Raw genomic sequence first — 27,946 nt, forward strand, 5'->3', positions numbered from 1 at the left:
GGTGAAGGTTAGAGGTTAAGTATATAAAAAAACAATATTAATCTTTTTTTAAAATTAAATGTTAACAATAAAATTTAAAAACCAAAGATTAATGATATTCAGAAGTTTATTTATATGTGCGTGTAGACCTGTAGAAAATTGCATTACGTGTTCGTAAACACGTTGGCTACTCAGTGTTCATGTTTCAAAAATATGAACTAAGGATTACGGGGTCCAAAACTTATAACTGAAAAAAGGAAATTATTCGATCAGCAATTCTGCGGTAAATCCTGTTCTAACCTGTCGTACGGCCGTAATTTGGACTTGTTGAATACAAAAACATTACGAAATGATAGTAGACTAATAGAGGGATGCATTCGTACAATTTCCATAACCCTAAGTCAAAACTATGATTTTATACGATTTTTCGAACCGGGGCATATCCGTTATTCCACAAGATTGCGCATGCTATCAGCGGTAAATCATACACTTATCGCCCGGACGGGTGTAATTTGGACTTTTCTTCTCTTCGAAACCCCCATAGAACGACAGTAGAAGTACATTGAAATGTTTTCATACCTTTTTCATAACCATAAGTCGAAAACCTGATTTTCTACGATTGTCAAACGAACGAGTACGACAGTACACGGATGTTATGAATTATTTAGGAACCCCCGTATGGAGCACATTTCTTTCGTTGGTATGTCCGTTTTGAAAATTCACCAAAAATCCAATTTTTGTACTACCGATATGAAAATCATATCGGTAGGTTCTGAAACACGTTGGCTACTCAGTGTACAAGTATCAAAAATATGAACTAAGAATTACGGGGTCAAGAACTTATAACTGAAAAAAGGAAATTATTCGATCAGAAACTTACTTTTACCAGTTTAAACATGTCTACTATAATTTGTTAATCACTAATTCACATAAAAATAAAAATAATTAAAAATGTGAATAATGTAATAATGTAATTGATCTATAGTATACTTATATAAACTATTATATAACAATGTCAAACATATGGGAAAATGTTATAAAAAAAAGTACCTATATTAAAAAATATCATAAATGCAATTTCAAATTTAAGTGCTGGAATCAATACAAGTAACGAACCAGTAATACAAACATTTTACAATCTTACAAAAATTCATACGAATAAAGCGGGTTATCAATATAGGTAAGCCTAAGTTATTTAAAATGAAAAATACGTCTAATTGATAATGATAAATTTCGAAAGTTCATATAACCATTTCCCCATCACCCCCTAAGAAAAAATGCTATATCCTGAAAAATTAAAAAACCACAAATGTCGGGACTTTCAGCACAAAGGAGCACAAACGATGCACAAATCATTGGCATCATTACAATTATGAAATACGAAAGTGGGGTGCAACCATTTCCTCAGCACCCCCTAAGAAAAACCTTTGTATCTCGAAAAGTTTAAAAGCACAAATGTCGGGACTTTCAGCACAAAGAAGTACAAACGATGCACAAAAAAAGGCTCTTGGTTTTGTTTCAAAATTCAAAAGTGGGGGTGCCAGGGAAATGTTTCTAAAATAAACAACCTATCACGGACGAAGCTGTCACGGGTCGACTAGTTATCAATAAGGCTGTGCAAAGCAATTAGGATTTATTAGACGACATTGTAATAATTTCTATAATTTGATAACTTTAAAAACTCTGTATTGCTCACTTGTCGGTCATGTCTCGGTAATAATTCTTCTCTCTGGTCTCCTCATCAACTAAATTTAAGACACGACATAGAAACCATACAAAATTGATTTTTGCGTTTTGCATCTTTTAATTGTAATATTTATAGAGCTCCACATTCATCGTATGTACATTTACTAAATTGTTTAAAGTTAGACGCTCTAGAATAACATCAAAATAAATTAGATTTAATATTTCTGTATAAGCTAATTAATAACCATATAGATAATTCTGAACTATTGTTAATGATTAATTTTAAGGTAACTAATTGTAATTTAAGGAATATTGACTTATTTTACCCATTTCCAACTTCTATTAATGTAATGATGAACTCGCCAATTAATCGAATTTTAAATTTAGTAAATATGTATAATATAGATCCATTTGTAATTAGTTTAAATGAATTTAAAAGAAATGTTAACCTAGTAGCAGTGGCGTATTTGGGGGAAAGGGGGCGATGGGGGCAATCACCCCTCCCGAAAATTTTTAGACCAAGACAATTTTTATATAAGTAATGGGTATTTTATTAAGAAACAAAGATTATGATTTATTTTATATTATTACTACATTTGAAAACGTTTCAAATTTTACACTAATTTAAATAGCTAACGCAAAACGCTAAATTTTTCATAATGTTTTAATTGTCAATAACGGTAAACGGAAAATTTTTTAAACGTTTAAATTTGTTTAACGTTTAAACGCTTAAATTGAATAACGTTTATATGTCCCATAACGATAAATAATATATATTATTTTGATTGAAGACCCAGTCCATACTTAGTGAAAAATTAGATAAAACACAAGCGAAACTTTCAAAACACACATAGGTATTAAAAAAGAACTACACAAAAGACCATTTTAAGTGAATCCGGCATTAGATTAAAAAAAAAAAAACCACAAATATTAAGGATTCACCTGATATAAATATCACCTGAATAGCCTGAATTAAAGAAAAAAATTTGAGTTGCCCCCCCCCCCTTTCTAAAAGTAAGTCTAAATACGCCCCTGCCTAGTAGTTAAATGATTTATTGTATATTGGTATAATAATATGATTGTAATTGGACGTATGATATATACATAAATATAAAAAAAAATACATTGGTAAATACATTTCTTTTCAAAATGTCAAATATAGACAACGAGCTGTTAATTAATGAAGTCCAAAAATATAAAGTTTTATGGATTACAGTTGGTGAAGACTACCCAGACAAAATAAAAAATAATGGGGCACGGATAAAAATATAAAAGTATAAAGTATAAAGTACTTTAGAGACTAAAGATAGTCCAACTAATATACAGCTGGATATTAATTTACCTATCTCGGTCCCAGTCTCTTCCATATCAGGTGCAAAGCAACTCAACGTGCATGAAACATTTTCCAGTGACTACACCGGCCCCCTACATATAATTATTTCGTCTACCGAAAACAAAAATGTTGGTAATCTGCATCCTGTCAAGTTAGGCAAACTTTTTATTAATAACTTCAAAGGTATTACCAGCATATCACCAATTGGTTCGTACAGAATCAAAATTGCTTTTGACTCTCTACATTATGCCAATATATGCCTAATTTCTCCATGGCTATCTGAAAATAATTTCACGGCTAGTATTCCAAACTCTCTTATTTATAGCCTTGGAGTCATACACCTCGATCTGTGTGTTTCCAAAGACGACTTCTGGGAAGGTTTCGAGTGCCGCTATAAAGCTGTTGAATTTCGCTGTATCAATATTAAACGGGATAACATCCTAATTCCCACAAAACTAGTTGAAATCAAATTTCTTTCACCTAAACTCCCTGAAAATATTAGCATTTTCAAAGTTATTTATGCAGTTTCCCCCGGTATTCGTTCACCTGTCCAGTGTATGCGTTGCTTGAGGTTTGGGCATACTCAGAAGTACTGTTGCAGTAAAGAACGTTGCAGTCATTGTGGTGAATTCAATCATTGCATCGACACGTGCGAAATTCATCTAACTACTGCTCCAAAATGTTTCAATTGTAATTTAAATCATATTGCCTCCGACCGTTCCTGTGCTGAATGGTCTATTCAAAAGGACATTAAAAGGATCATGGTGGTTGAAAACAGATCTTTTGCGGAAGCCGCCCAAATCAAACGTTTGGGTACTGTCCACAAGGGCCACACTTTTGCTGATGTCGTGAACCCTCTTAAAAGTGTCGTTACAAATTCTTTTACTGTTAAAGAAGCCAGCTCCTCCTCTCTTCAATCCTCTTTCCCACCTCTTTCAAACTCTCAACCTAAACGTAAAAATAGGAAAAATTTAATCTCTACAAATATTAACTTTTCTCAGTATTCCTCTTTTGTCCTGTCTCAGATCATTCCACCAGTCTCTTCAAACGGTAGTTATTTCAATTTCGTTGATCAACCTGTCTCGAACGCTTCTAATTCCAATTTTATTGATTCTCTTTCTGATCAAATTACATTGGCATTACTTCAATCACCTGATTCCCAAACTAGCTCCCCATATGCTCTTAAGTCTTTAATCGAGTCTTCTTTATATAATTTTTTAACACCTAAGTCAGATGATGATGAGACGTTCTAACAATAACCCTCCTATATTTTCTCATTGTCCATCCAGCGCTGCCGATCATTTTAAGATTCTGCAATGGAATGTAAGAAGCATCCGTTCTCGTTCTCCAGACTTAGCTTCAGTTTTTTTTTCGGAAAAATGCTCGATTGCTCTCTTATCTGAAACCTGGCTTCGACCTGATCAAAAGTTTTCCCTACCATATTTTAACCTTATTAGGGCGGATCGTGCGGACGGTTATGGCGGCGTAGCCATCGCTGCCCATCGTTCCATACAAATAAAAAAGATTTCCGTCGACAACTCCTTGAGTATAAATTTATCTCGTCAGTCCATAGATTTAGTTGATATTGAGGCGTTCTCTAACACTAAAAATTCCCTAAAATTATGGTCATTATATATTCCTCCTTCTTCTAACCTTCCTATTAGATTACTCAATGAAATATTTCAACTTATCGACCCTATGTCTATCTTAGGAGGTGACCTAAACGGCCACCATCCATCCTGGGATAATAATAATAATTTAAATCATCGCGGTGATATAATATTTTCCGCCTTAAACAACTTCAACCTGTGCTGCCTCAACTCAGGAGTTCCCACGCGTATCAACCGTCCGCCTTTTTCTAACACTGCAGTGGATCTAACCGTCTCTGTCAGCGCTCTCTACTGGTCATTAGTCTGTCATCCATTAGATGACCCACATGGTAGCGACCATTTCCCTGTGATAATCGAGCATGTTACTCCTTCTTTTCCCACAACATCAAAAGATCGTGACCCTTCTACCCCTAAATTTCTATACTCAAAGGCCAACTGGTCTCATTTTTCATCTCATTTAGATTCTGTCGTCAATACCTTTGTTTTCTCTTCTTCTCCAATAGACAACTACAACAACTTTATTTCTTTTCTGAACACGGCCTCCAGACTTGCAATTCCAACTAAGCGCATATCATCTAGATTTCCCTCCACCTCTCCAATATGGTGGAGTCCTGCTAGTTCCGATGCTATAAAAAATCGATTTGCGGCTTTTAAAAAATATAGGAGTTCGGGATCTATGATGGATTTTTTCTCCTATCAAAATGCCTGTTCCAACACTAAACGCATTCTTAAATCAGAAAAAAAAAATTCTTGGTCCAAATTTGCTCCACTCTCAGTCACTTAACCCCGATTCAGGACCTATGGGCTACGGCAAAAAAATTTAAGAACTGCGTCAACCGGACTGCCCCCTCGCTTAATGAAGAATGGTTTCCTTCATTTTGTAATAAAGTTTCTCCACCTTATGTTCCTTCCTTTCAAGAATCTTGTCCATGTATTCTTCCTTATCCAGAAAATTTCGATCCTTATTCACACATTCTTTCAGCTCCTTTCAGCCTCAAAGAACTTATTTCGGCCATCCATTCCCGTTCCTCGATTGCATCCGATCTCGACGGTATTTCAGTTAAAGTCCTCCAAAATATGCCCAATAATTCTGCAGAATGCTTACTATGTATTCTTAATGATATCTGGGTCACAGACACGATTCCGGATTCTTGGAAATGGTATCATGTTATTCCTATTCCTAAGCCCAACTCTTATCCTTCAACATTTAGACCCATTGCCTTATCCTCTGCCCTTTGCAAAATTGTCGAATACATCATTAAATTACGCCTTGATTGGTTTTTAGAAAAGAATAATCACATCCCTAACAATTTATTTGGATTCCGACGTGGCATTGGTACAATAGAATGCCTTTCATCGCTTGTGGGTTCAATTTACGATACCTTCTGCAACAAAAAATGTTTGTATGCCGCTTTTGTTGACATCAAAGGGGCGTTTGATTCCGTACACATCCCCACTCTAATCTCTCAACTCGTTTCACTTCACATTCCTCATTCGGTTTGTAACTTTATTTCTTCGTTATTTTCTCATCGTTTCCTTGAATTCTCTTCCCTATCGGGAATCATCTTAAGAAGTTCAACGTTCAGGGGCTTTCCTCAAGGGAGTTGTCTAAGTCCTCTTCTTTTCAATGTTTACATGTCCCCCATATGTTTGTCTCTAGCTTCACCTGATTTCAAAGTTCTTTTGTATGCTGATGACATTGTTATTTTCTCTTCAGACAAATATCTAGATAGATTCGTCAATATATTAAATAATGCTTTAAAATTGCTCTCTTCCTCAACTTTCCCCTTCATTCCTCTCCTCTTGCTTGCCAAGAGGTAAAATGTGTCTGTCCTCCGATTGAATTGAGAAGCCACCGTCTTGCTGGTAAATTTTTACTTAAATGTCTATCTTCATCCAACATTTCTATTTTTCAATTGTTTGCTTCCATTAAATCTTCGTGGACCTATGTGTCTAAAACGCTCCCTATCCTCGCTTCTGTCGCCCATTCATTCCATAGTTTTTCACCTATCATCTACAGTTCTAGCTTGCGGTTACAATTTTATGACACCCCTTATCCTGCACTTTTATTTATACCTGATATCATTGTCGCTCCTAATTTTCTTGGTTATTCGTCTAGCGAATTATCGTGTCTCCCACACACCTTAGTTGAATCTATTCAATGAATATATGCTTTCCAACTTTCCAAACTCCTTACTAGTTTTCACTGATGGTTTCGTATCTACTAGTTCTGCATGTTTTTCCTTTTATATTCCCACGCTCAACATTTCCTTTTCCAGTAAAATTAACTCTCTCGCTTCTTCCTTCACCACTGAATGTTATGCTATTATCAATGCTTTACAATTTATTTTCAGCCTTGAATTTAATAATTTTTTGATTATTTCTGATTCGCAATCTTGCTTACTTGCTATCGCCTCTGACTCGTTTAATTCTTTCTTATCCCTACTTATTCTTATCATTAAATCCATGGTTTATCATCTCAGCCTTGTGAATAAAATTGTCAATTTTTTCTGGATTCCTAGCCATGTAAGCATCGCTGGCAATAAACGTGCAGATAATCTTGCTTTCTCAACAAAATACACCAATCACATTTCCTCTTATAAAATACCAGCTTCCGATTTCCTTCCTATCCACCGTCAAATCCTTCGAAAAGCTTGGCAAACTAAATTTTCCTCTCTTTCACCTAACTATGGCACTTGGTATAGACAGATTGTTCCAACCATCCCTCACCGTCCATGGTTCAATGACCTGGGGCTATCTAGAAAATCGATTGTCGCTTTCACTCGCCTTCGAATAGGACACAGTCTTCTTCCCCACCATGCCTTTAAGCTTTCTTTAAACTTTTCTCCTCTTTGTACGCGACATAATGTTGACACCGTCTGCGACTTTAATCATATCATCTTTCAATGCCCATCCCTACTTCCCAACCGACTTCTCCTTTTCTCACTTCTATCTTCTTTTGGTTATATCACTCCCGACGCCAATCATCTACTTAATTCCCGTTCCATACCTGTTATCCACTCCATCATTAATTTCATTTATTCCGCTGGCTTCTCAATCTAATTAAATTGCTCTACATATATTTTATTAGTAAGATTGTTAATATTATTATTATTCACTAATTAATACCTTTGTTATTTTCGTTATATAATCGCTTTGCTGTAATGTGCGAACAAAGGCAAATTAAAAAAAAAAAAAAAAAAAAAAAAAATGAAAATATATATATATATATATATAATATTTTACAACTAATTTTATTCTCTTATTTTCTCTTCTTATTTTGGAACTCCACAATAATTTCATCTGTATTTATTTCTTTTAGTAGATATCTCAATTATAGATAGGTACAAATAATACAATTACGAAAATTAAAAAAATGCATAACCAAAATAAAATTTAAAGATTTTGAACTAGGCTTATGATAGATGAACCTTTGGGGCCTTAAAAATGTTTAGAGCCTGAAGCCCGGGTTCCTAGGCTCCGTGCTTAATTCAGCCCTGAGCACAACAAAAAATAATTTGTAAGTGTTTATTTTTTTATAAATGATACACTTTTAAGTAGAAAAATATTTACAAGGTATTATTTATATAATTTATGAATTTGAATAGATTTCATAATAAATATTATTCTTTAATTAAATTCCACAATGACTTGTATGCATTTTCATCCATAATTTTTATCCTTATAAGACAATTTTCTTCCTCTCTTGTTTATTTGCCTTTCTTAACCCACGATTCAATCCATTTTGTTGTATTAATCTTGTCAATTGGTAGAAAATTAAACAAAAAGTTCTCAAATGGTTGTCAAAAGTAAAAAGTAGAAACACCTATACGACTACACAACCGAAATCACTTCAAAATTATATAGTTTTTTTTTTTTTTTTTTTTTTATTATAGCTTCAAGTTACAACTAATATAGCTCAACAATTATGTAATAGAAAAGTACAAATTAAAGATAAAACATTACAAAATTACGACCTTTAAAACATAGATTTTATATAATAAAGTCAACATCCAAAATAAACTTGATAATACATTTAATAGTGAAGATGCAATTAGTATTGAGAATGGAATGGAGATTAAAAGGACAATTGAAAGATCTAAGAGATTTAATTAAGTCTAGATGTTCGGTTATCAGAGCAGGGCAATCGAATAATATATGAGATAGATCGTAAGTACATTCATCGAGATGCAGTGTACAGAAAGGGGAGTCGTTTAAGCCGAGTTTGAACGAATGACTGGATAATAGAGAATGTCCTATACGTAATATATTAAATTGTGTAATATGTAATCTGTGTAGATCTAATTTGCTGAACCAGATATTGTTAAGAATATTGGGTGTAATGTCTCTATATATTGACACAAAGTTACCAGGTAAATTATTCCAGTATGAAGACCATAGATTGAATGTGTAACGTTCAATAAAAGGAGTAAAGTCAGAGTGCGGAAGTAGAGTAAGAGATAGGAGGATAATGTTAGATGTGGATTTAGCAAGATTGTCGACAAATTCATTGCCGTGAATGCCGGTATGACCGGGGATTCATATGAAGTGTATTGTATAGTTTAAAGAATTGAGATTGAAAATAAGTGATTTTATACGTAGAACAAGTGGGGATAGTTGAGAGTGTAGAGGGTTGGAATTTAGGACTTGAAGACATGACATGGAGTCGGAAGCTATTAGATATTTGTTAGGGGAAAAGTTAAAAATGAGTGTTAAGGCATCGATGATGGCGTAGCACTTGGCTGTAAAGTAGGAAGACAAAGAGGGGAGATTATTTGAAAAAGAGACATGTAACTCTGGAATAAAAAATGCATAGCCAGCAGAAAGAGAAGAGACAGAACCATCCGTATAAACAACAATGAAATTGGGGTAGTTAACTCGCCGCATGGACCATGAATCATATTCTTGCATACTATTTCATAAAGTATAGGATCTCTGTCTTTGTTTGGTATCTCGGCAGAAATAATTTTATCAATTTCATCTGGCTGAATTTTCGTTTGTAACCACAAAAGAATGTGGCAGTGGGGCAAACCTCGTTTTTGCCATTCAACACTGTAAACATAACAATTTACATCTCCGAAAATATATTTATTTTTTAATACACGCATAAACTATTTTAGTTTGAGATGAAAAACTCTAGAGATTATATCGTGTTTATCAAACGACTTTTGGTCTTGAAGTAATTCATTTTTTATTTCCGGCCATTCCGGGTTGCATGTGAAATTAATAAATAAATCTGGACGACCAAATTTACGAACATAAGTCATGGCATCCTGATTTTTTTCATGCATGTAACGTGGGGGGCCAGTAAGAGAGGAGGGAAGAATTAATCGTTTCCCCACGTTATTAGCATTAATATTTGCATCATTATTAACAGCATCTCGGAGGTGAATATAATCATCTACACGTAGTTGTTTTTGATGGTTACGAATAAAGTGTAGTCTTTCAGAAATCATTTTTGCCATCATATCTACGGCGAATTGACTGAATAATGTTTTGTAATAATGTAGATGATTTAGACTTGTTTCTCTGTATGACGTGATTATTTTCACGCAAAACTGTTTGCAATAATTCAATGAGACCTCTTTTTAAATTTGGAATCATATTTGTTCGAATAGATATTTGATCAGACTCTGACATAAAATATATTTATAAAAATTTAGCATTATTTCCAATTTCGGGTAATAAACTACCTATTAAATGATGTACTTGACTCTGAATTTTAAAAGAGGGCATGAAGTTCCCTTCAGCTATTTCGTTTGCTCCAAACGATGTCATTTGAAACAGAGTATTATACCGTCTAGAATTATCAAAGAAATGTTTTGATAGAGGGTGAGAATTATCAATTAAACTTTTAATTAGGTCTGGAAGATCCTCAAATTGGTGTAAAACAACTTTACCGTCAGCGCAGCAAAGTCCATGGGTTTCATCTTTCCATTTCTTTGCATGGCACTTAGGACATAATATAGCCATTCGTCCAATTTGAAGCGCTTTAATATTTAAATAATCAATCTCGGATTGATAATATAGGTACAATTGTTTTTAATTTTTTATTAACTTTTTTACTGACAAAAGTGGCACTAAAACCTTCAGCAGAGTGTCGGGTTTCAGCCAAAAAAAATTTCAGCCAAATCGGTTCAGTAGTTTTCTCGGTTAGCGCGGTCGAAGAAAAACCCTTACAATTTTATATATAGTATAGATAGATAGATTGAAGAAATACGTTTATTAAAAGTTAAATTTGATTCAAATATGACACCCAAATCCTTAATATGATTAATGAAAGGCAATTCAAATCCTGATATTGAATAGCGATATAATATTAGTTTTTTTATTCGAAATAAAGAAAATGTCACTACATTTAGATAAGTTTAAATTCATATAATTTTCCAAACATTACCTTTTAACTGCATTAATATCATCTTACAATAAATAAGAATCTTTTATTGAATTAATATTACCAAGTAATTTACAATCATCTGCAAAAATAAACAATTTTGCAAATCTCAAATTAATAGATATATAATTTATAAAAATATTCAATAAGAGGTGAAAGGTGAGAACCTTGTGAAACACCTAAAGAAATATGTATTGGGTCGGATAAAAATTTTTGTATTTCATAATTGGGAGCCTGTTAGTAATAAATTAGGTAGGTAATCCAATATAACATTGGATTACCTATACAGATTGAATTTAACTTTTGGGATAGTAAAAAATGATTAACTCTGTCAAATGCTTTTACAAAATCAGTATAAATAACATCGGCTTGATAACCATCATTAATGGAGCTAATAATGTTATAGTAAAATGTGATAAGATTCGTATTTGTTGAGCGATTTATATGAAAACTTATATTATATGAAATTTATATGTTCTTGTCGAATACACTTTTTAAGTATTAATTTTAGTATGAGCGTTTTGTAAGTAATTTTAATGTTATTTTGTTAATTTCAGTACATCTGTACTTAGTGCGCATATTTACGTATTAGAAAAAACTTATTGATGAAAAATTGATGTCCTTACGATTACGACATTATTCTTAGCACACATAAAAATGTATGCGAGTATCGATCCATTTTGTGCATCCATGTGACACTAGCCTAAAATAGAGGAATCTAATAAATGTAATCCTACCAAATTTAGCTTATATTTTTAAAAATATTTTCAACATTTTCCACCTAATATATTATGTATACTTTATGCCATATAAAGGCACTATTACAATGCCTTATGAAAAAATATTACACCTATACAGATAGATAATAAAGTTTTAAGATTCATAAAGCTTTTTTAAAATCACCACTTTCAATATTTATCTGTTTTTACATTAATCTAGTTTAATTAATTTTATTATACATTTTTATAATTATTAGACAAAAGAATAAAGGGAGCAATGATATATATATATATATATATTTAATACATAATACAAGCTGTAAAATAAGTAAGCTATAATCAATTCTAAAAAAAAAAAATCTAATTAATCAATAATCAATATTACAAATTTCCTTATAAAATTTAATTAATTCAATCTGAATTCTTGATACTATCAATGTCAATTAAATGGTTATCAATACACTTTGGTCCACTGCCTAATTTAGTCACTAAAATGTATTTTAAAAGATCTTTTTCTTTAGGTTCAAATCCATATGGAGCCACCTGAAAAATAATTTTTTTTTAAAAAAAAAAACAGTAAAACACAAAGTAATCATTGCATTAAAAAAAAAACATTTTGAGCAAAAATTAATATAACACATATTGTTTTTATAAGATATCTAATTTATGTAACTGTACACCAAATATTTGAGTCAATATTTTTTTTAAATATAAGTCTAACCGACCAAACTATTTAAAAAGTATTTAGCTAAAGTTACATCTAGATTGAACATTTTAGAATTTTTTTAAAATATCCAAAATTATTATTCAAATAGAATATAATTTTTAAACTATTTTATTCTAATTTTTCTGTTTTACCAAAATTAATATCAATGTTTGTTTAGTAAAGTTAAACATAACTGCAAAGCTAATTTAATTAATTATAAAAAAAGAAAAAAAATTATTTTAGTTAACATTGAGCCTAATTTTTATATTGGATACACATATGACTTAGTATAAATTTAATATCTAACAATAATTTTTAAAGAAAAACATGGTTGTAAAACCTCCTAAGCTTAGAATCTAAAAAATAATATAATTTACTAACCTGATCAGGATTAGTTGATTTAATTCCTCGAATATACTTAGATTTTGATTTATCAGATGGAAAAACTTGAATCAATTCTGACATAAAAAGATCCAGGTCTTTTTCTAGGATAAACAAAAATGCATTTGGACCAGCATCAAAAGTGTAAGAAACCTTAAAAATAATGTATATAATAAACAACAATTAGTTATATCCTGTAAAACTTAAAATAATAATTTTATACTTTAACATGACCAGCAGCGTCGTTGTAATCATGGATAAATGTTATAATTTCATGCGATACTCCATTCAAATAAACACAAGGAGGATAAGTGTCTAAACAAATGGCATGGAATTGATTACTATCCCGCATTGTAATTTCAGCAAATTTTACAAAATTTTTATTAATTATAGCCTAAAACAAAATACATAACATTTTATAAATGTATATATAATAACATTAATAGTAAGAATATTTACTTCAATGATATCTTTTGTTCTTTCGGGTACGCACTTATTAACTCTGTATTGAAGTAATTCACTAGTCTCTACAGATTTTTTCATTCCCACAGTACTGCTCGTTTTTTTATGAGAATCATTCACCTAATTTAAATCAAAATAAACATTGCAATATATAAAACTAAAATAATTTGTGCACTATGCATTATCTAAAAAACAAATTGTGCAACTTTCATTTGGCAAATTAATATTAAAAATTGAAACAAAGGATTTTTACTAATACTAAGTAATAATTATTATTTATTATGGTCAAGCTATATTATTATATTAAATATTTAAAATGGCTTCATTTTATTTTATTTATTTATTGGTGTTATATATTATGAACTATTAAAATATTATTTTATTTATATTAAACATTTGAAACTGAAAAACATCCTAATATTAAATAATTAAATAAATATTTATACGTAAAAACACAAAATATGCATTATAATATTTACAACTATAACAATTTTGTAATAAAAATTTTTGATTGAAATCGTCACAATATATATTTCAATATCAATATTAGAGTGCAACTTAGTAAGTACTTAATTTATAAGACGTATTTTACCACAAGTATAATGATTCTCATTTCTGGCCAATGAGCTTCAGTAGCAATTTGAACTGCAGTTGAATCAGAGCCCAAATCATCTTTACCTGCCTTCCAATGAACAAATCCACCATAAATACTTCTACATGCACTTCCGCTACCTTGTCTGGCAATAGCTGGTAAATCTTCAGTTACCAAGTCAAAAGCATTGGCCAAAGTATATACTGTTATCATACATCAAACATATTATTATAATATTTATAAAATTTAGAATCCAGAGTTAGGATTTATTAAACCATACAAACCAAGACATGCATAACCAGCTGCTGATGAAGCAAGTCCCGCTGCCGTGGGGAAATTATTTTCAGAACATACTCTTATATTCCATTGTGCTTCTGGACAATTTTCGCCTTTTTTTTCTTTGATTAATTTTCTTACTGAAATTCAAAACAAAAACTTGTTTTACATTATCAATAAAAACTGATTAGCGAAAAAAACCAAAATTCAACAACTAACATACATTTTTGAAAATTATTTATAATTATACAAATTTTGAGTAGTTAATTGACAGTGTCATTATTAGTTGTTACTTATATATTTTAATTTCAAAAATATGATAATTATAAACCAATCTAAGATTTAGTATAAACACAAGAAATTCATTGCAACAGAATCTCAGCATTTAAGAAAAAGATATTTAGCAGCTTCAGGATTAAAATATTTTTATAGTATCATAATATAACAAATCATTTGAAATTACTTAAGTATTAAGTTTAAAAATAAATAAAAAAGTATTATTTAAAATACAAAATTAATATATTATACAATTTAATATAATATTATACATAATATTAATGGTAAAAATAAAATAATTTGTTTATTTTAACTGCTTTATTCAAAATATGAATAGTTTCCAAGTCACATGAATAACTGCAAAAAATATAATAAATCAGTAGGTGACTAAATGTTCCGTAACTCATATTATTAAATATTATGACATTTGAAAAAAAATATTCTAATTCACTTTTAATTTTAATTAAAATAATAAATACGTTGTACATAATAAATAAGAGTTTAATTTATAAATGTGATTTTTGACATATTTTTATGTAAAGAGATATTTTAAATATTATTAATTTAATTAATAATAAGATGAATTAATATAAAATTAAATTAGTTAAAAAAAAAAAAAAGATGTGGGCATTTATTTGAAAGTTAGAAAATATGAAAAATAATGATTTTAAGTACAATCATAATTTTTATTCTTAATTAAATAAATAACAAATTTGTATAAGATTTTTTAAACCTTTTTTACATTCATTTTCACATACGCAAAAAAGTGCATTTAAATAAAATCAATACATATCTTCAATCTCTTATTTTAATCAAAAACAAAAATAAAAATAGATCTATTGAATTTAGCTAACAAATTAATGAGATAATGGTTGGTAAAGTAATAATAGATATTATAAAATATAACATAATATAATATAATAATATATTTCATAATAAAATGTGTTCATTTTATTATAAATTTTAACATTATAAATTATAGATATGGTTTTTCATTAATGTTATTAAAATTAATTCTTACTTAGACTAAAGCATCTTTGCAACCGTTCATTTGTCTCAATGGGCATAACACTGTAATTATATAATTATATCATTATTATAAACAGTCAAGGAATGAATAATACAATTGAATAAATATAATTTTAAGCTAAATAAATTAGGTATATAATATAGTCATAATTTTGTCTATAAATTTTAAACTTAGTACACTTAAAATGTATAGGTATAATATAAAAAGAATTGATTTTTAATTGCATTTTTACTATAATTAATAGTATATATGATTGTAGAAAAAACCATTTCAGCAACTTAAAAAATAATACATTATGAATATTTCACACAGTTAAACTACCTATATTAAAATAATGGCTGCTTCAGAACTACTTATTAATAAAGCAATTAAATATTAATTATGATTTATATATAAATTTATGAACACTTTTCTATAGTGAAATAATGAAACTTTATAAACCATAAGTTATTGGAGCACATAAATATTAGTTTTGAATTATCTGTATCTATAGACATTAATTTAACAGCACATAATACAAATGCTTAATTTATTATTGTACAGTGAGCATCAATAAATAATAAATATTAATGAAGCATTATGTAAATGGATTAACTAAATATTTGTAGTTTTAATTTATTTCCATGATTTATAACAATTATTCATATGGGAAATATTAATTAATAATCAAAATGTATTATGTAATTTTAATTATTAATTAAATTAATAAATTAATTACTAATAATAATAATTGTATAAGTTATTCAATTTAATCAGTTAATAATTTAAATACGTTAAAATATTTAATTGAGTAGACTGATTATAGTAGGATATTAAGATAAGATAATATTTCTAGAGATAATTTATATTATATACTAATTAACACGAAATCATTGAATCTAAAACTGATATTTATTAAGATTATTAATATTATTAAGATTTTAAATATCAACTGTTCAATAAAATAATATAAAATGTTTATCAATGTCATTGTAACATTTAGTTAGAAACAAAAATATAACTTTTTTAAATAAAATGTGTATTAACATAATTTCCATTATTGTGATAAAAATGAAATGTTTTGAGAACATAAGATAATACTGGGAACAGAATAAAGAAAATGTTTATAAATATAGAGAAATTATCTTATTCATACATCTGGATTTGTACAGCTTCACAAGGTCTTTCAATGATCAATTGTTGTTAGAAATACAATTATTTGTGCACTAAGTGTAAGGTAGAGAGACGAGAGCATAAAGACAAGGCACCTCTGCCATAATTAATTTTTGATGATCCTCAATAAATTTTTATGAAAATTAAAACGAAGACTGTACAAACTAATGCCTAAAATAAATTTTTTTTTTTATAAATTTAATTGGAAAATTGTTGAGCACATATTTAAGTATGAACTCTTTTACTTAATGATAATTATTCCAAATATTATAGTATAATTTTTAATACATATGAAATACTAGTATAAATCGATTAATTTGAATTGGGCATTCACTGTATATATTAATGATGGTTACTAAGAATTTGAGATTAATACCCTTATCTAATACAAATCAAAAATCAAAAATCAAAAACTCTACTAATTTTTGTGTTCCTTAACTTTCTTTAATTTCAAACTTTACATTATTATTATTTTTTATGTCTGTTAACAAGATTTTGACAATAATTGATCCATACATAAAGTAAATGTTACTACTAATATTTGATGTTTGGTTAGTATATTAGTAAGACTGTTTTTAAACAGTTCTATTACATTTACATTTTTATCTTATAGTTTTAAGAAATTCAATTTGTTGATTTCATAACTTTAACAAACTGTTAAAACCCTCCCTTTTGACTATGAATGATTTTTTTTTTTTTAAAGCAGTAGTTAATAATTGTTTAAATGTTGAATGTTTAATTATATTTAGTTATAAAAAATAGAATTTACTATGTAAGATGAGTGAAAAACATTTCTTACAAGAACAACAGAATGTTAGTTTTTTTTGTTTAAAGAGATCCTTTGCTATAACTATTCCAGTGATGACAATAGATTTGTGATTTTGATTTAACAACCTATCATAATCCAAATTGATACACTTACTGTCCGTTAAGCATAACAGTGTCTTTTTTGACAAACGGTCCTGCAACCACAGACGTCTGGCTGTGCATCTGTAAATCAATTAAGAAATGTATATCACTGCACATTATCTGCAAATTCCAGAGCGTTTGTAAGAATTACCTGGTCACAATCCAGTGTCAAACTGACGGAATCGTTGAGTGGCAATATCAAATGTTCATCCCGTTTACCCCCTGTAAAAGAGCGATTAAAAAAAATAATAATAATAATTAAACGTCCCTAATCGGCGAACGACTAGAATTTCAGGGGCGACTCACAGTACTTAATGGTGGCGATGTTGACGGGAGCCATGCAGGTAACGACTTTGTCCATAACGACGGCGTTCGTTCGGTGCGCGAATAGGTGTCCGACGGTGTAAGACTGCAAGAAGTGTGCACTTGGACGGTGTGTTTGAGAAGCGACTCGGGCTGACGGGGGTACGACACGAAAGAACGGGACGTGTCGCGGCCGCGCGACGAACTAACAATAAAGTATTTACTGTAACGGTAAAGCACGCAGGTGGTTACGTTCGAGAACCGTGAAGGCCGGCTTTCGCTGGTGGAACGGCAACAATTACTATTACCGCGGTCAGGGGATAGGAAGCGCGATCAAGCGGCGGCGGTAGCGACGGCGGCGGCGGCGGCCGGTGTCGCGTCTCTGTAGTTTAAGTTGTTCGCGTTCTCGCGGTACGGCGCAATGGACGCACCGGACTTGGCGTCGAACAATTCCGGATGAGCTGCGCGGTCCGTCGTCGGGGGTACATGCGCCGTAAACGATATGGGAGCGGGGCGAGGGGGAATGGACGGTTGGATCACGCGCGGCCGCCGCCGCCAGAAGGTGCTGAATATACAAACATTCGTCGGCCGGTCGTCGCGGTCGGGTAGTGGGAGGACGGCGACCGTGCGCTGATAACGTTCGTGATTATCAGCCGAAGTTTGTTAGCACTAAGTGCTGAACACAATGTAACTTTACCGTACTGCGCTGTACCCGCGGCAATAGATTAGACGTTGAACGTACGGGATCGGCATTCGCACCGTGCCGTAACAACAACAAAAACAATAACAACGATAGTGAACGGTACTGTAACGGAGAATGGTAATCGTACCACTGGATTGTTGTTGTACGCGCGTAGAAAATCTTGAATTGTTTCAATTCTCTTTAGATGCAACACAACCATGTAGGCACCTGCGAAACGTACGTAGAACGGTACCGATAGCGCGCTGTGCAAACGTATTTATTGAACGTCACGTACGCTTTCCAACAAATACGGCGTACACACATTTATCAATTCACGCGCCAGCAAATACGGTGTATAGTGCGCGGACAAACACACGCGCACACGCACGCGCGCACACGCGTGCGCATACACATAGATAATAATAATATGTTTTACGTGTTTTATTGTTGTTGACGTACAATCGAACACACGCACACACGGTCGACGCGCGTTTGCGTTTATGGCGCACTTGACTCTAGTCAACATCCCGATTGCAATCATGTTTTGACTCGAGTCTTTTGCGGCAACATAGTTGCACTAGCATTTGAATCCGTTGCAGTGCCGTGGCGACAACCCACCCGAGACGGACGACGCGAAAAACGATACTTTGTTTTTTTTTTTTTATATATATTTACGTTCCTGCTCCCTTTGCCACTCTCTCGACTACATAATATCCATGGGTGCGTTTCACTGCAAATCGTGCGAGAACGGCGAGGATGTCGCGAACATATTCAGAGGTCAGCGTGGAACCGATAACGGTGAGCGAAGACGGTTCATATTCGGTAGACATCGCAGCCGCAGTCGTTCCGTCAAACAAACTGATTCGCTTGTGCTTCAGACATTGAGTGTCATCAAGAACCTAGGACTTTTCGATAAGTAAGTCTTGCAGATTTTTGTGAAAACCAAGTATACTAACTTATACACTTTTATACAGCACATCACTAGGTATGTTCTCTCTCTTATGTCATCAAACACCCAGTAACATCTTGTACACCATTGGTCTTGCCCTGTTTAATTACTAATAATTGTGAAATTATCAGTGGTGTAAACAAGGGAGAGGGTGTTTTGGGTGTCTGGACACCCTTCTTGAATTTATAGAATTGTTAATCGATGACTGTCTATAACATTTTTTTAAATTCATAACGTTCAACTGCATTCATATTTTATTCATAAGGTTTACTGAACACATTGTAATACTATTATGGTAGTTGAATGTAAATCATTATGTGTTATAAATTATAAATGTACATAATGGCTTTTATTCAAATAATATATAGAACAAATTCTGGAATATATCATCTATTGAAAATTAATATATTATTGCAACCAAGTAATATTATTATGATGATAATGAAAATCACAAGTGTGTATCTTTCTTTATTTTTCCCAAAAAATTGATGATACACTTGCCTCCTGGAAATGCCACTTAAGTGGATACCTAATAGCCAATATTTTAGATTTATCGGTGTCAAAAGATGAATAATATAATATTTGTTTGACTGTTGTGCCTACGTGTTATTATTATATCAGTACAGTTGTTCGAATGCTATTGTCACCATCAAACAAATAAAATTAGTAAACATGCCAATAAAAGTATAACCGACTTTTTTGCTTAAATAACTTTAAAAATACTGAAAATATACCTCAGAAACTCAATATCAGCATTTAGACTAAATTGATTAGTAACGCTAAACATTCACTGTGCAATTATTGTAGTTACTACAGATAATCTCATAAAAGAGTTAACTCGGAAAAAACCAAAATTAGTAAAATTATAATACGTATAATAACTTTCTAAAATGTCTTTATATTTGACTTGACTACTAAAATTATATGTGATTTATATCTAAAAATAAATGTTGGTAATGATTTTTACTTTATCTAATGAATGTCTAACACAGAAATAATTATAATGGTAGGTTTCGAAATTTTAAAATTATTACCTTTTAAAAAATAACTGTACAGATGTGTATATTACATTATACTTCATTTTACTTGTATTATTTATGAAATTTATATAAAGAAATAATTAAAAATTTGAGTATTTTGAAAATAAAATTTCAACCTAGATACTTAAAGCTTATTAGAAAATATATCTTAATTATTTATTCTACAAACTATTAAAACCTAATACAATAGAGTCTCTGTAATCCGACAGTAATTTATTTTAAAACTTTGTCTTAAAAGCATAATTTGAAACAAATTGATAGATTTTTTTAAACCAGTACCATTATAGTTAAGTTCACAGTATATCATAAATTAGTATGTCTGTATGTATTATTTATAAGTTTTAATAAAATTAATTAAGTTTTTTCAATAATTATAAATGCGTTTTTATGTGTTACTCCATTAATCTGGTGTTTTTGTTAATCCGACCGACCTGATATTTACTGGATTATTGAAAGTCTACTATACTATTATAATTAGTGACTATGACTACTGTTAAATACTTTGTAGTGCTTCTGAGTCATAGTTTTCATTAATTTTGTCATACAATTTATAGTTAGTGAAAACTTTTCATTATTTTGACATAAAAATCATGGTTAATGTAAATAATAGAATTCTAAAAAGAAATGTTAATTAATGATTAAGTAGTGATTTCAAAAATGTTTGGAATTACATCATTAAAATAGATCGCAAAATAATTCTAGTATGAATTAAATAAAAGTATCCGGTAGTTTTCTGTGACTTACTCATGAATTAACAAAATAAAACACTTTTTTTTTATTACAATATTTTAATCTAAACTATAATAAAAATATAGATTTTGTGATAAAACTTTAAATCTGTTTATTTATTTATTATTAACTGTTTAAATTTCATAGTTTTTTTCTATATTTTTTGATCATAATTAAACTAATAGACTAATAATGTGAATATGATTATATTCATAGTCTATTAGTTTAATTATCTTATTGAAAAATAAAGTGTAAAACTATCTTCAAACATATTTAAAAATATATTTCCTGATAGGATTTCATAAAAAAAAAAAAACATATTTACTAATTTTAAATTTAAATTATACCTATTTTTCAATAATTTGTATTTTAAATTTCAATCACTTAAAATTTTAGATTAAATTGAAATATTGATTATTTTATTTTTTATTATTCTATACTATCTATTATTTTCTCAAATAAAAGATTAAATATAATTTTTTAATAAAAACCGTCATTTTATTTTCATCATAACAGAATAACATTTGTCAATATTCACTTGGCATATAATTTAGTATTAAATAATTCATAATTTCATTCTTATAATTAGTAAATTCCTCGAATTTTATTAGTTTATAATGTTTTTCAATTTATGTGTATTACTTAATTGTTTTGTTGTTATCCTTATCTTTTTTTTTTATTAATATACCAAACTATTTTTAATAGTGATTACTTTTTTTTTTATTTATCTAGTTTATTTTCGTTAATAAATATTTAATTGGTTAAAGTTTGAATTTATTATGAGAGTTTAATTGGCTGACTTAAATATTTTGTAAGACTAGAAACACAATATAATCAATAGTTAAGTTTTTTTTCTATAGATCAATGTTTTTAATGTTTTTGACTTACTTTATTATGACTCATACAAAGATAAAAAATACAAACAATCATTTCTTTAAATAATTTACCGTTAAAATCTTATATTAATAATTTACTTAAGATTATACTCTTAATGGTATTATATTGAACAATTGATTTTATATTCATATGCACACAGTATTATTTAAGATTGAATCATATATAGAATTAATAAAATATTGTTTCAGGCAAGATTCTGGCTTATTTGGAACCAAGTCAAATATCCATTCAATATTTGTTTCCTATTATAAATAAATATATTGTACCTGTAAAATAGTCTATAGTATATTGAAAATAGTATACTAATTATTGTACAACATGTATATATTATGAGCTTATTAATATGAATATAATAATTTGATTTATTACAAAAATTTAAATTTGTTTTATCTTACAGTGGTTCTGAAGCACCAGAAGCATTGCGTAAGTTACATTGGTTAGCAGATGATGGTGATGGTTGGATTCAAGTGGTATTGTCTATGATTCATGTTATTCCTCTTGATGATCCCCTTAGTCCAGCTTTGATAACTGTTTTACTTGATGATTGCCCTCTACCAGACAAAGTATTAATTTAAAAAAAAATAAAACTGAAGTTTTGATCAATATTTAATATATTATTTTACAATTTTAAGGAAACTATAATGAAATTATCACAAATGTTAGATTTATCAAATAAAACTCCTAAACGTAAAACAATTGACCAACATCGTAATATTTGTGTTATATTGGGTATACTTGCTGACAAATTACCTGGACCTTCAAGTATCGCTTTATTAACTAAAGATACTTTATCTTATCTTTTTAATAACATGGTGAATACATATACATATATCTATGAATATTTTTAGCAAAAAAAATGTTTACTTTATATTAAATAAAATTTCAGGATTTACAAGTACATCCATCAATTATACTTTTTTCATTAATTGCACTTGAAAAATTTGCACAAATAAGTAAGTGTTGTTAATTTGTCTACTCTTGTAATTTATTAAAATGTTTCTATTATTTTTAGGAGAAAATAAATTTACTATTGAAACTTTCATGAAGACTGGTCCTTTGGCTATGTTGTCAATATTTGAAAGATTAACAGGTTCTGATCAGCCATTATATGCTCAAGTTGGATTTTGTGCTGAGTGGCTATTAGATAATATATGTAATGGGCTAAAGTAATATTTAAATTTATTTGTATTTAAAATAATTTATATTGTTTAACATTGTTAGTTGTGGATGATCAAAGGATATTATCTTATTCTAATGTTTCTATGGAAGGCGTAAATGCAATATTAAATCAAGAAGATGCTAGTGAATATTTAAAAATTGGTCCTTCTGGTTTAGAAGTATAAATATAATTTGATCAAATTAATATACATGATCTTTAATTTATTTATTTTTTCATTCTTTAGGCAAGATGTGATGCTTGTAGTTTTGAAAGTATCCGCTGTACATTCCAAATAGATAAAGGAACATGGTATTATGAGGTTACAATATTGACATCTGGAGTCATGCAGATTGGATGGTCAACTAGAAATTCAAAATTTTTTAATCATGTAAATATATAAACTATATGGTCAATTTTGTTAAATTAAATTAAATTTAATCCATTTTTAGGAGGGTTATGGTATTGGTGACGATGAATACTCAGTAGCCTATGATGGTTGCAGACAATTAGTGTGGCACGGTGCAGGATGTACTAGTTGTGTGTCTGGGAGGCCCTGGCGAGAAGGAGATACAGTTGGTTGCTTATTACGAGTAGAGACACCTTCTCCAAGTGCAACATTTTATTTGAACGGTCAAATAGTAGCTTCAAATGATAAAATATTTCAATATGCTAAGTATGTTACTTTTATAAATATATATAAAATAATATAAAATTAATTTCAATTTAAATATATAGGTCAGAATTTTTTGCTGCTGCTAGTTTTATGACGTTTCAACAAAGTCGTTTTAACTTTGGTAGCAAACCTTTCAAATATCCACCAAAAGGTGTAAAATTCAGTATAATGAATAATCATGGACAGTTAGACGAAAAGGAAAAAACTATTTTACCAAAGTAAGAGTATAATTGAATTGAAGTTATTGTGTAACATATGAAGGTTCAGTTAGGTTACTGGGATGGATTTATTTTAACTGAAAAATAATTATAATTGACTAAGTAATTATAAAATTGTTTAATATAATAGTCAATAATGGTTTATATATATTAAAGATTTCTGCAATCACTATTGCAATTTAATAATGACATGTAAAATAAAAAATAATTTGTGCTAATTAATAATGATATTAACATTTAAATTGTTAGACAATGCTAATAATAGTATTACAGATAAACATAATGATACAATATAATTAGAAATTAGAAAAGTGATAAAAATAGACAAAAGCGAATTAATTTATATGAAATAAAAAATAAATTTCTGAATTTAGTTTTGATTCGGGAAACATAACTGTTTTGTTTAGAATAAGTAAGAATGGTACTTGGAAGATGTTTATTTTTTACTTTAATTTAAATTTTAAGGCTGTCTTTTTAATTTTTGCAAGATAACAAGTTTTTAAATGACATTCATCTTGTGGTTAACTTAATACAAAGCACATTATGCTTAGTAGCTACTATATTAACTAGTATAGTAGCTCTAGAGTGATCATCTCAATATGTTTGACATTGTTATGAGACCTGATTGATTTTATAAGGTTTTTTAATTTTCTATAAGACTGAAGCAATGAAAGGAAGAATAATAATAAACTTGTGTTATTATTATTGATGATCGATTAGTATTAATAATTGTATTTTAATTTTGACTCCTAAGAGATTGATATAATTTAAATTAGTTAACACATTATAGTAAATATTGTCTTGGATTAATAATACTTAAACCCAATTTAGTGTTAAAAATAACTTGATATTTCATGTATATTGGAAAGTTGATGGATATATATTTTTTGCTTGAATCTTAAATCAATATAATTCTGGAATATTTTTCAGTTGGAATGTGCGATGTAGTTATTAATTTAGTCTGGATATATTAGTTATCAAATATGTTATATCATGACAGTGTGCAAATGTGTAATGTGCTTTGATTAGAAGGGCAACAATAAAGAGTTCATCTAGACATTTACACAATTTATATAAATTATCTGGACTGTTAAATTATATATTTTATATTATACTTATATTTATACTTAATTCAGTTAACCAATATCAGATATTTCATTAATTTATTTATTGATAATTTTCTTTTTATTAAATAATTAATATTTTTTAATGTTCAAAGTTAAATATTATTAAATTTTAACAACTTTAAGCAGTGAAATATACTTATACACTTTTATTAGGAAATTCTTTGTGGTTTAAAATTAAATTTATTTTATATTATTTTTGTCATCTAAAGATGGTCAAATTTTTCTGAAATTAATTTATTTTTAGTTTCGATATTATTGATTTACAGCGTTTTTAATTTGATCTCATTTTTGCCCAGTAACTAATATGAGACTACTATGTTTAGATACAAATCATTAATATAGTTAAATGTATGTTATTAGACGAATGAGACTGGAAATACTTGGTAAACAGACAGCAGATGAAGACTCTTGTACAATCTGTTTTGACCGAAAAGCTGATGTTATGTTATATCCTTGTAAACACGAGTAAGTTCCTTAAAATATATAATATTGATACATTTTGTATTTTTTGAATGTATTATATGGTAAAATAAATAACATTTTGTGATTTTTGCTATGTTCCAGAAGTTATTGTAAACATTGTGCACAACAACTTACACTATGTCCTGTCTGTCGTCAATTAATTGTTAGATTTCAAGAAAACAATCAACAGCCACCAGCAACAACCACAGCTGCACCTGCAGTTACAGTCCTAGTCAGTTAGCCGTGATCTCTTCCATTTTTACAAATTAAATACTTATATATATATATATATTCTTTTATTGTAAATCTTTATAAATATTGTGTATAATGAACTGGTAAAAATTGTATAAAATTAATTTGTTTTTAGACCAAAATTATAAATCATATAATATACAAAAGTCACTATACTCAAGGACTTATCATACATTTTATTGGAAAATAAAACAAATTGTATAGTGTCTACCCATCCCATTAATTAATCAGTTCTAACTCTAGTTAAAGTTAATTATTTATTTTTTATTATTAATGATTTTTTGACTATATGAAAAAAAGAGCAAATACAAAATACATTATCACAGCAAATTTATTTATAACAATCCAAATGAAGGTACTCTTAGAATAGAAATGTAACAGAGATTTATTCAAAGATATTTAGACTAAACAAAATACTTTCTTTTACTTTAAAATCATAACTTTAAATTAACTGATTATTGTAAAAAGTTTGTACCATGTGGTTTCTATACTGTACATGGGCGAGAAGGGATTCTAAAAAAAAGGAAAATTGATAGTATAAATACAAATTAAAAAAATCAAAAAAATTATATCGAAAAAATAAAATGTTATTAATCTGAATATATATCTATCTATAAATTAATACTATAATAATAACAATAATAAAATTTTATAAAATAATAATTAAATTTATTTTATTTTTGTATGCATTAAAAGTTGGCACAGCCATTGTTGAATGCAGTTTTTTTGTAAATAACTGTTGCTGTAAAATAAAAACAATTATTATCGAGCATAAATGTTCTTAATTGGCACTAATGCCAAAGCCACCACGGTTGCTATCAGCAAAGTAACGAACATCACGGTCTTCATCTCTCCGTAACCTAGTCAATGTTTCAGTGAGTACATGATGCTGAGGGTTTTGTAAATCCATAAAAATTGCTAAAATATATATATATATATATATACATACACATAATAATTTAATATTACATGAAAAAACAATTAAAAATCCAATTTTTACTTACGGTTATTTACTATTTGGGAGTAAAGAGTCTTGGCTACCATTAACCGAACATTTGGTACACGGTCAGACCCCAAGTTCAGCAAACAAGGCAATAATTCATTACTAAAATCCACTGCTGATAGACAACGGTCACCATAATTCAAAATATACGAACATATTTGGGCAAACATTTGTCGTCTACTCCATGAATCTGCTCTGCCAAATTGAGTAACTAGTTCATTGACCATCAATCGTTTTAGACCTAAATTTTTATTGAGAACCACCAACAGTTCAGGAACCTAGAAATAAAAATTAAAAATTAATTCAATGTTTATGTGTGTAAATTAGTCAATTTGTACTTACCAACGATAAAGCAGATTGCCGAACAGATGATATTCTGTCCATTAGTAATGAAAGACAAACTTCATGTATATGATGATACATGTCAAGTGGTGTGAACAAATGTAATGATTCTGCTAATTGTTCACAAAAGTTTTGTCTAAAACGCCAATTCCATTCATAATCGGTTTTTAAAAATCTGCACAACATTGGCGCTAAATCACTACGTACACTCGGTGATAACATCTAAAATCGTCAAAAATAGTATTGATAATGTTGACAATATACATTACAAATATAATCAAGTACTTAATGTTTTTAACAGTTATAATTTTAGTAAATGGTTATTACAATCATAAACATGCGTTGACATTAATGCCAATGTTGCCAAGTGCCTACTTTAACTACCCCGTGCGCACACTTATGATTACAGTAGTCAGATGAAACACAGACCATTAATTTTTCATCATACAACAATAAAATCAACTGCTTATTTTTTCCAATTACAACTCTATAATTGTAATATTAAATCAGAAATGAATTGGTTTGAAATTCATCACTAGGGTATCAGATGAAACACGGACCTTTAGTTTTTCATCATCTTTATAATATATTTTGTAATAATAAAT

The 27,946-nt window shown here is 29.2% G+C and overlaps 4 protein-coding genes across 5 annotated transcripts in view; 2 read left to right on the forward strand and 2 right to left on the reverse strand.

Annotated features, from left to right (window-relative positions):
* LOC112681683 overlaps positions 1 to 1,844 on the forward strand; it is a 7,721-nt gene extending 5,877 nt beyond the window's left edge. The window contains exons 2-3 of the mRNA XM_025551966.1: positions 1,027 to 1,159; positions 1,305 to 1,844. Of these exons, the coding sequence (XP_025407751.1) occupies positions 1,027 to 1,159; positions 1,305 to 1,542 (371 nt within the window). The 3' untranslated portion in view covers positions 1,543 to 1,844. The remainder of the gene's footprint in view (positions 1 to 1,026; positions 1,160 to 1,304) is intronic.
* A 10,188-nt stretch (positions 1,845 to 12,032) lies between these two features.
* Positions 12,033 to 18,185, reverse strand: LOC112681665 (diphosphomevalonate decarboxylase). Its single transcript, XM_025551942.1, has 10 exons — positions 17,812 to 18,185; positions 17,657 to 17,727; positions 17,519 to 17,586; positions 15,436 to 15,485; positions 14,147 to 14,278; positions 13,863 to 14,065; positions 13,268 to 13,390; positions 13,032 to 13,202; positions 12,809 to 12,961; positions 12,033 to 12,264 (listed from the first exon to the last, which is right to left on the reverse strand). The coding sequence occupies exons 1-10, from the start codon at positions 17,864 to 17,866 to the stop codon at positions 12,133 to 12,135; spliced, it is 1,158 nt and encodes a 385-aa protein (XP_025407727.1). The 5' UTR covers positions 17,867 to 18,185; the 3' UTR covers positions 12,033 to 12,132.
* Positions 18,186 to 18,909: 724 nt separating this feature from the next.
* On the forward strand, positions 18,910 to 26,075 carry LOC112681664 (RING finger and SPRY domain-containing protein 1-like). The gene is made up of 11 exons (XM_025551941.1): positions 18,910 to 19,406; positions 22,503 to 22,668; positions 22,738 to 22,917; positions 22,992 to 23,058; positions 23,118 to 23,258; positions 23,327 to 23,442; positions 23,509 to 23,652; positions 23,714 to 23,937; positions 24,000 to 24,155; positions 25,643 to 25,747; positions 25,847 to 26,075. Exons 1-11 carry the CDS (start codon positions 19,207 to 19,209, stop codon positions 25,983 to 25,985), a joined length of 1,638 nt encoding a protein of 545 aa, XP_025407726.1. The 5' UTR covers positions 18,910 to 19,206; the 3' UTR covers positions 25,986 to 26,075.
* Positions 26,076 to 26,650: 575 nt separating this feature from the next.
* Positions 26,651 to 27,946, reverse strand: part of LOC112681666 (serine/threonine-protein phosphatase 4 regulatory subunit 1-like) — a 21,242-nt gene continuing 19,946 nt past the window's right edge. Inside the window, exons 13-15 of one of the 2 annotated variants that reach the window (XM_025551943.1) lie at positions 27,342 to 27,563; positions 27,001 to 27,277; positions 26,651 to 26,914 (exon numbers count right to left, since the gene is read on the reverse strand). In XM_025551943.1, coding sequence (XP_025407728.1) covers positions 26,778 to 26,914; positions 27,001 to 27,277; positions 27,342 to 27,563 — 636 coding nt within the window. In that variant the 3' untranslated portion in view covers positions 26,651 to 26,777. The remainder of the gene's footprint in view (positions 26,915 to 27,000; positions 27,278 to 27,341; positions 27,564 to 27,946) is intronic. The other variant, XM_025551944.1, reaches the window with a different exon arrangement.

The sequence above is a fragment of the Sipha flava genome, unplaced genomic scaffold, assembly GCF_003268045.1.
Source record: "Sipha flava isolate LNK unplaced genomic scaffold, YSA_version1 194_pilon_pilon, whole genome shotgun sequence".
NCBI classification, from domain to species: Eukaryota; Metazoa; Arthropoda; class Insecta; order Hemiptera; family Aphididae; genus Sipha; species Sipha flava.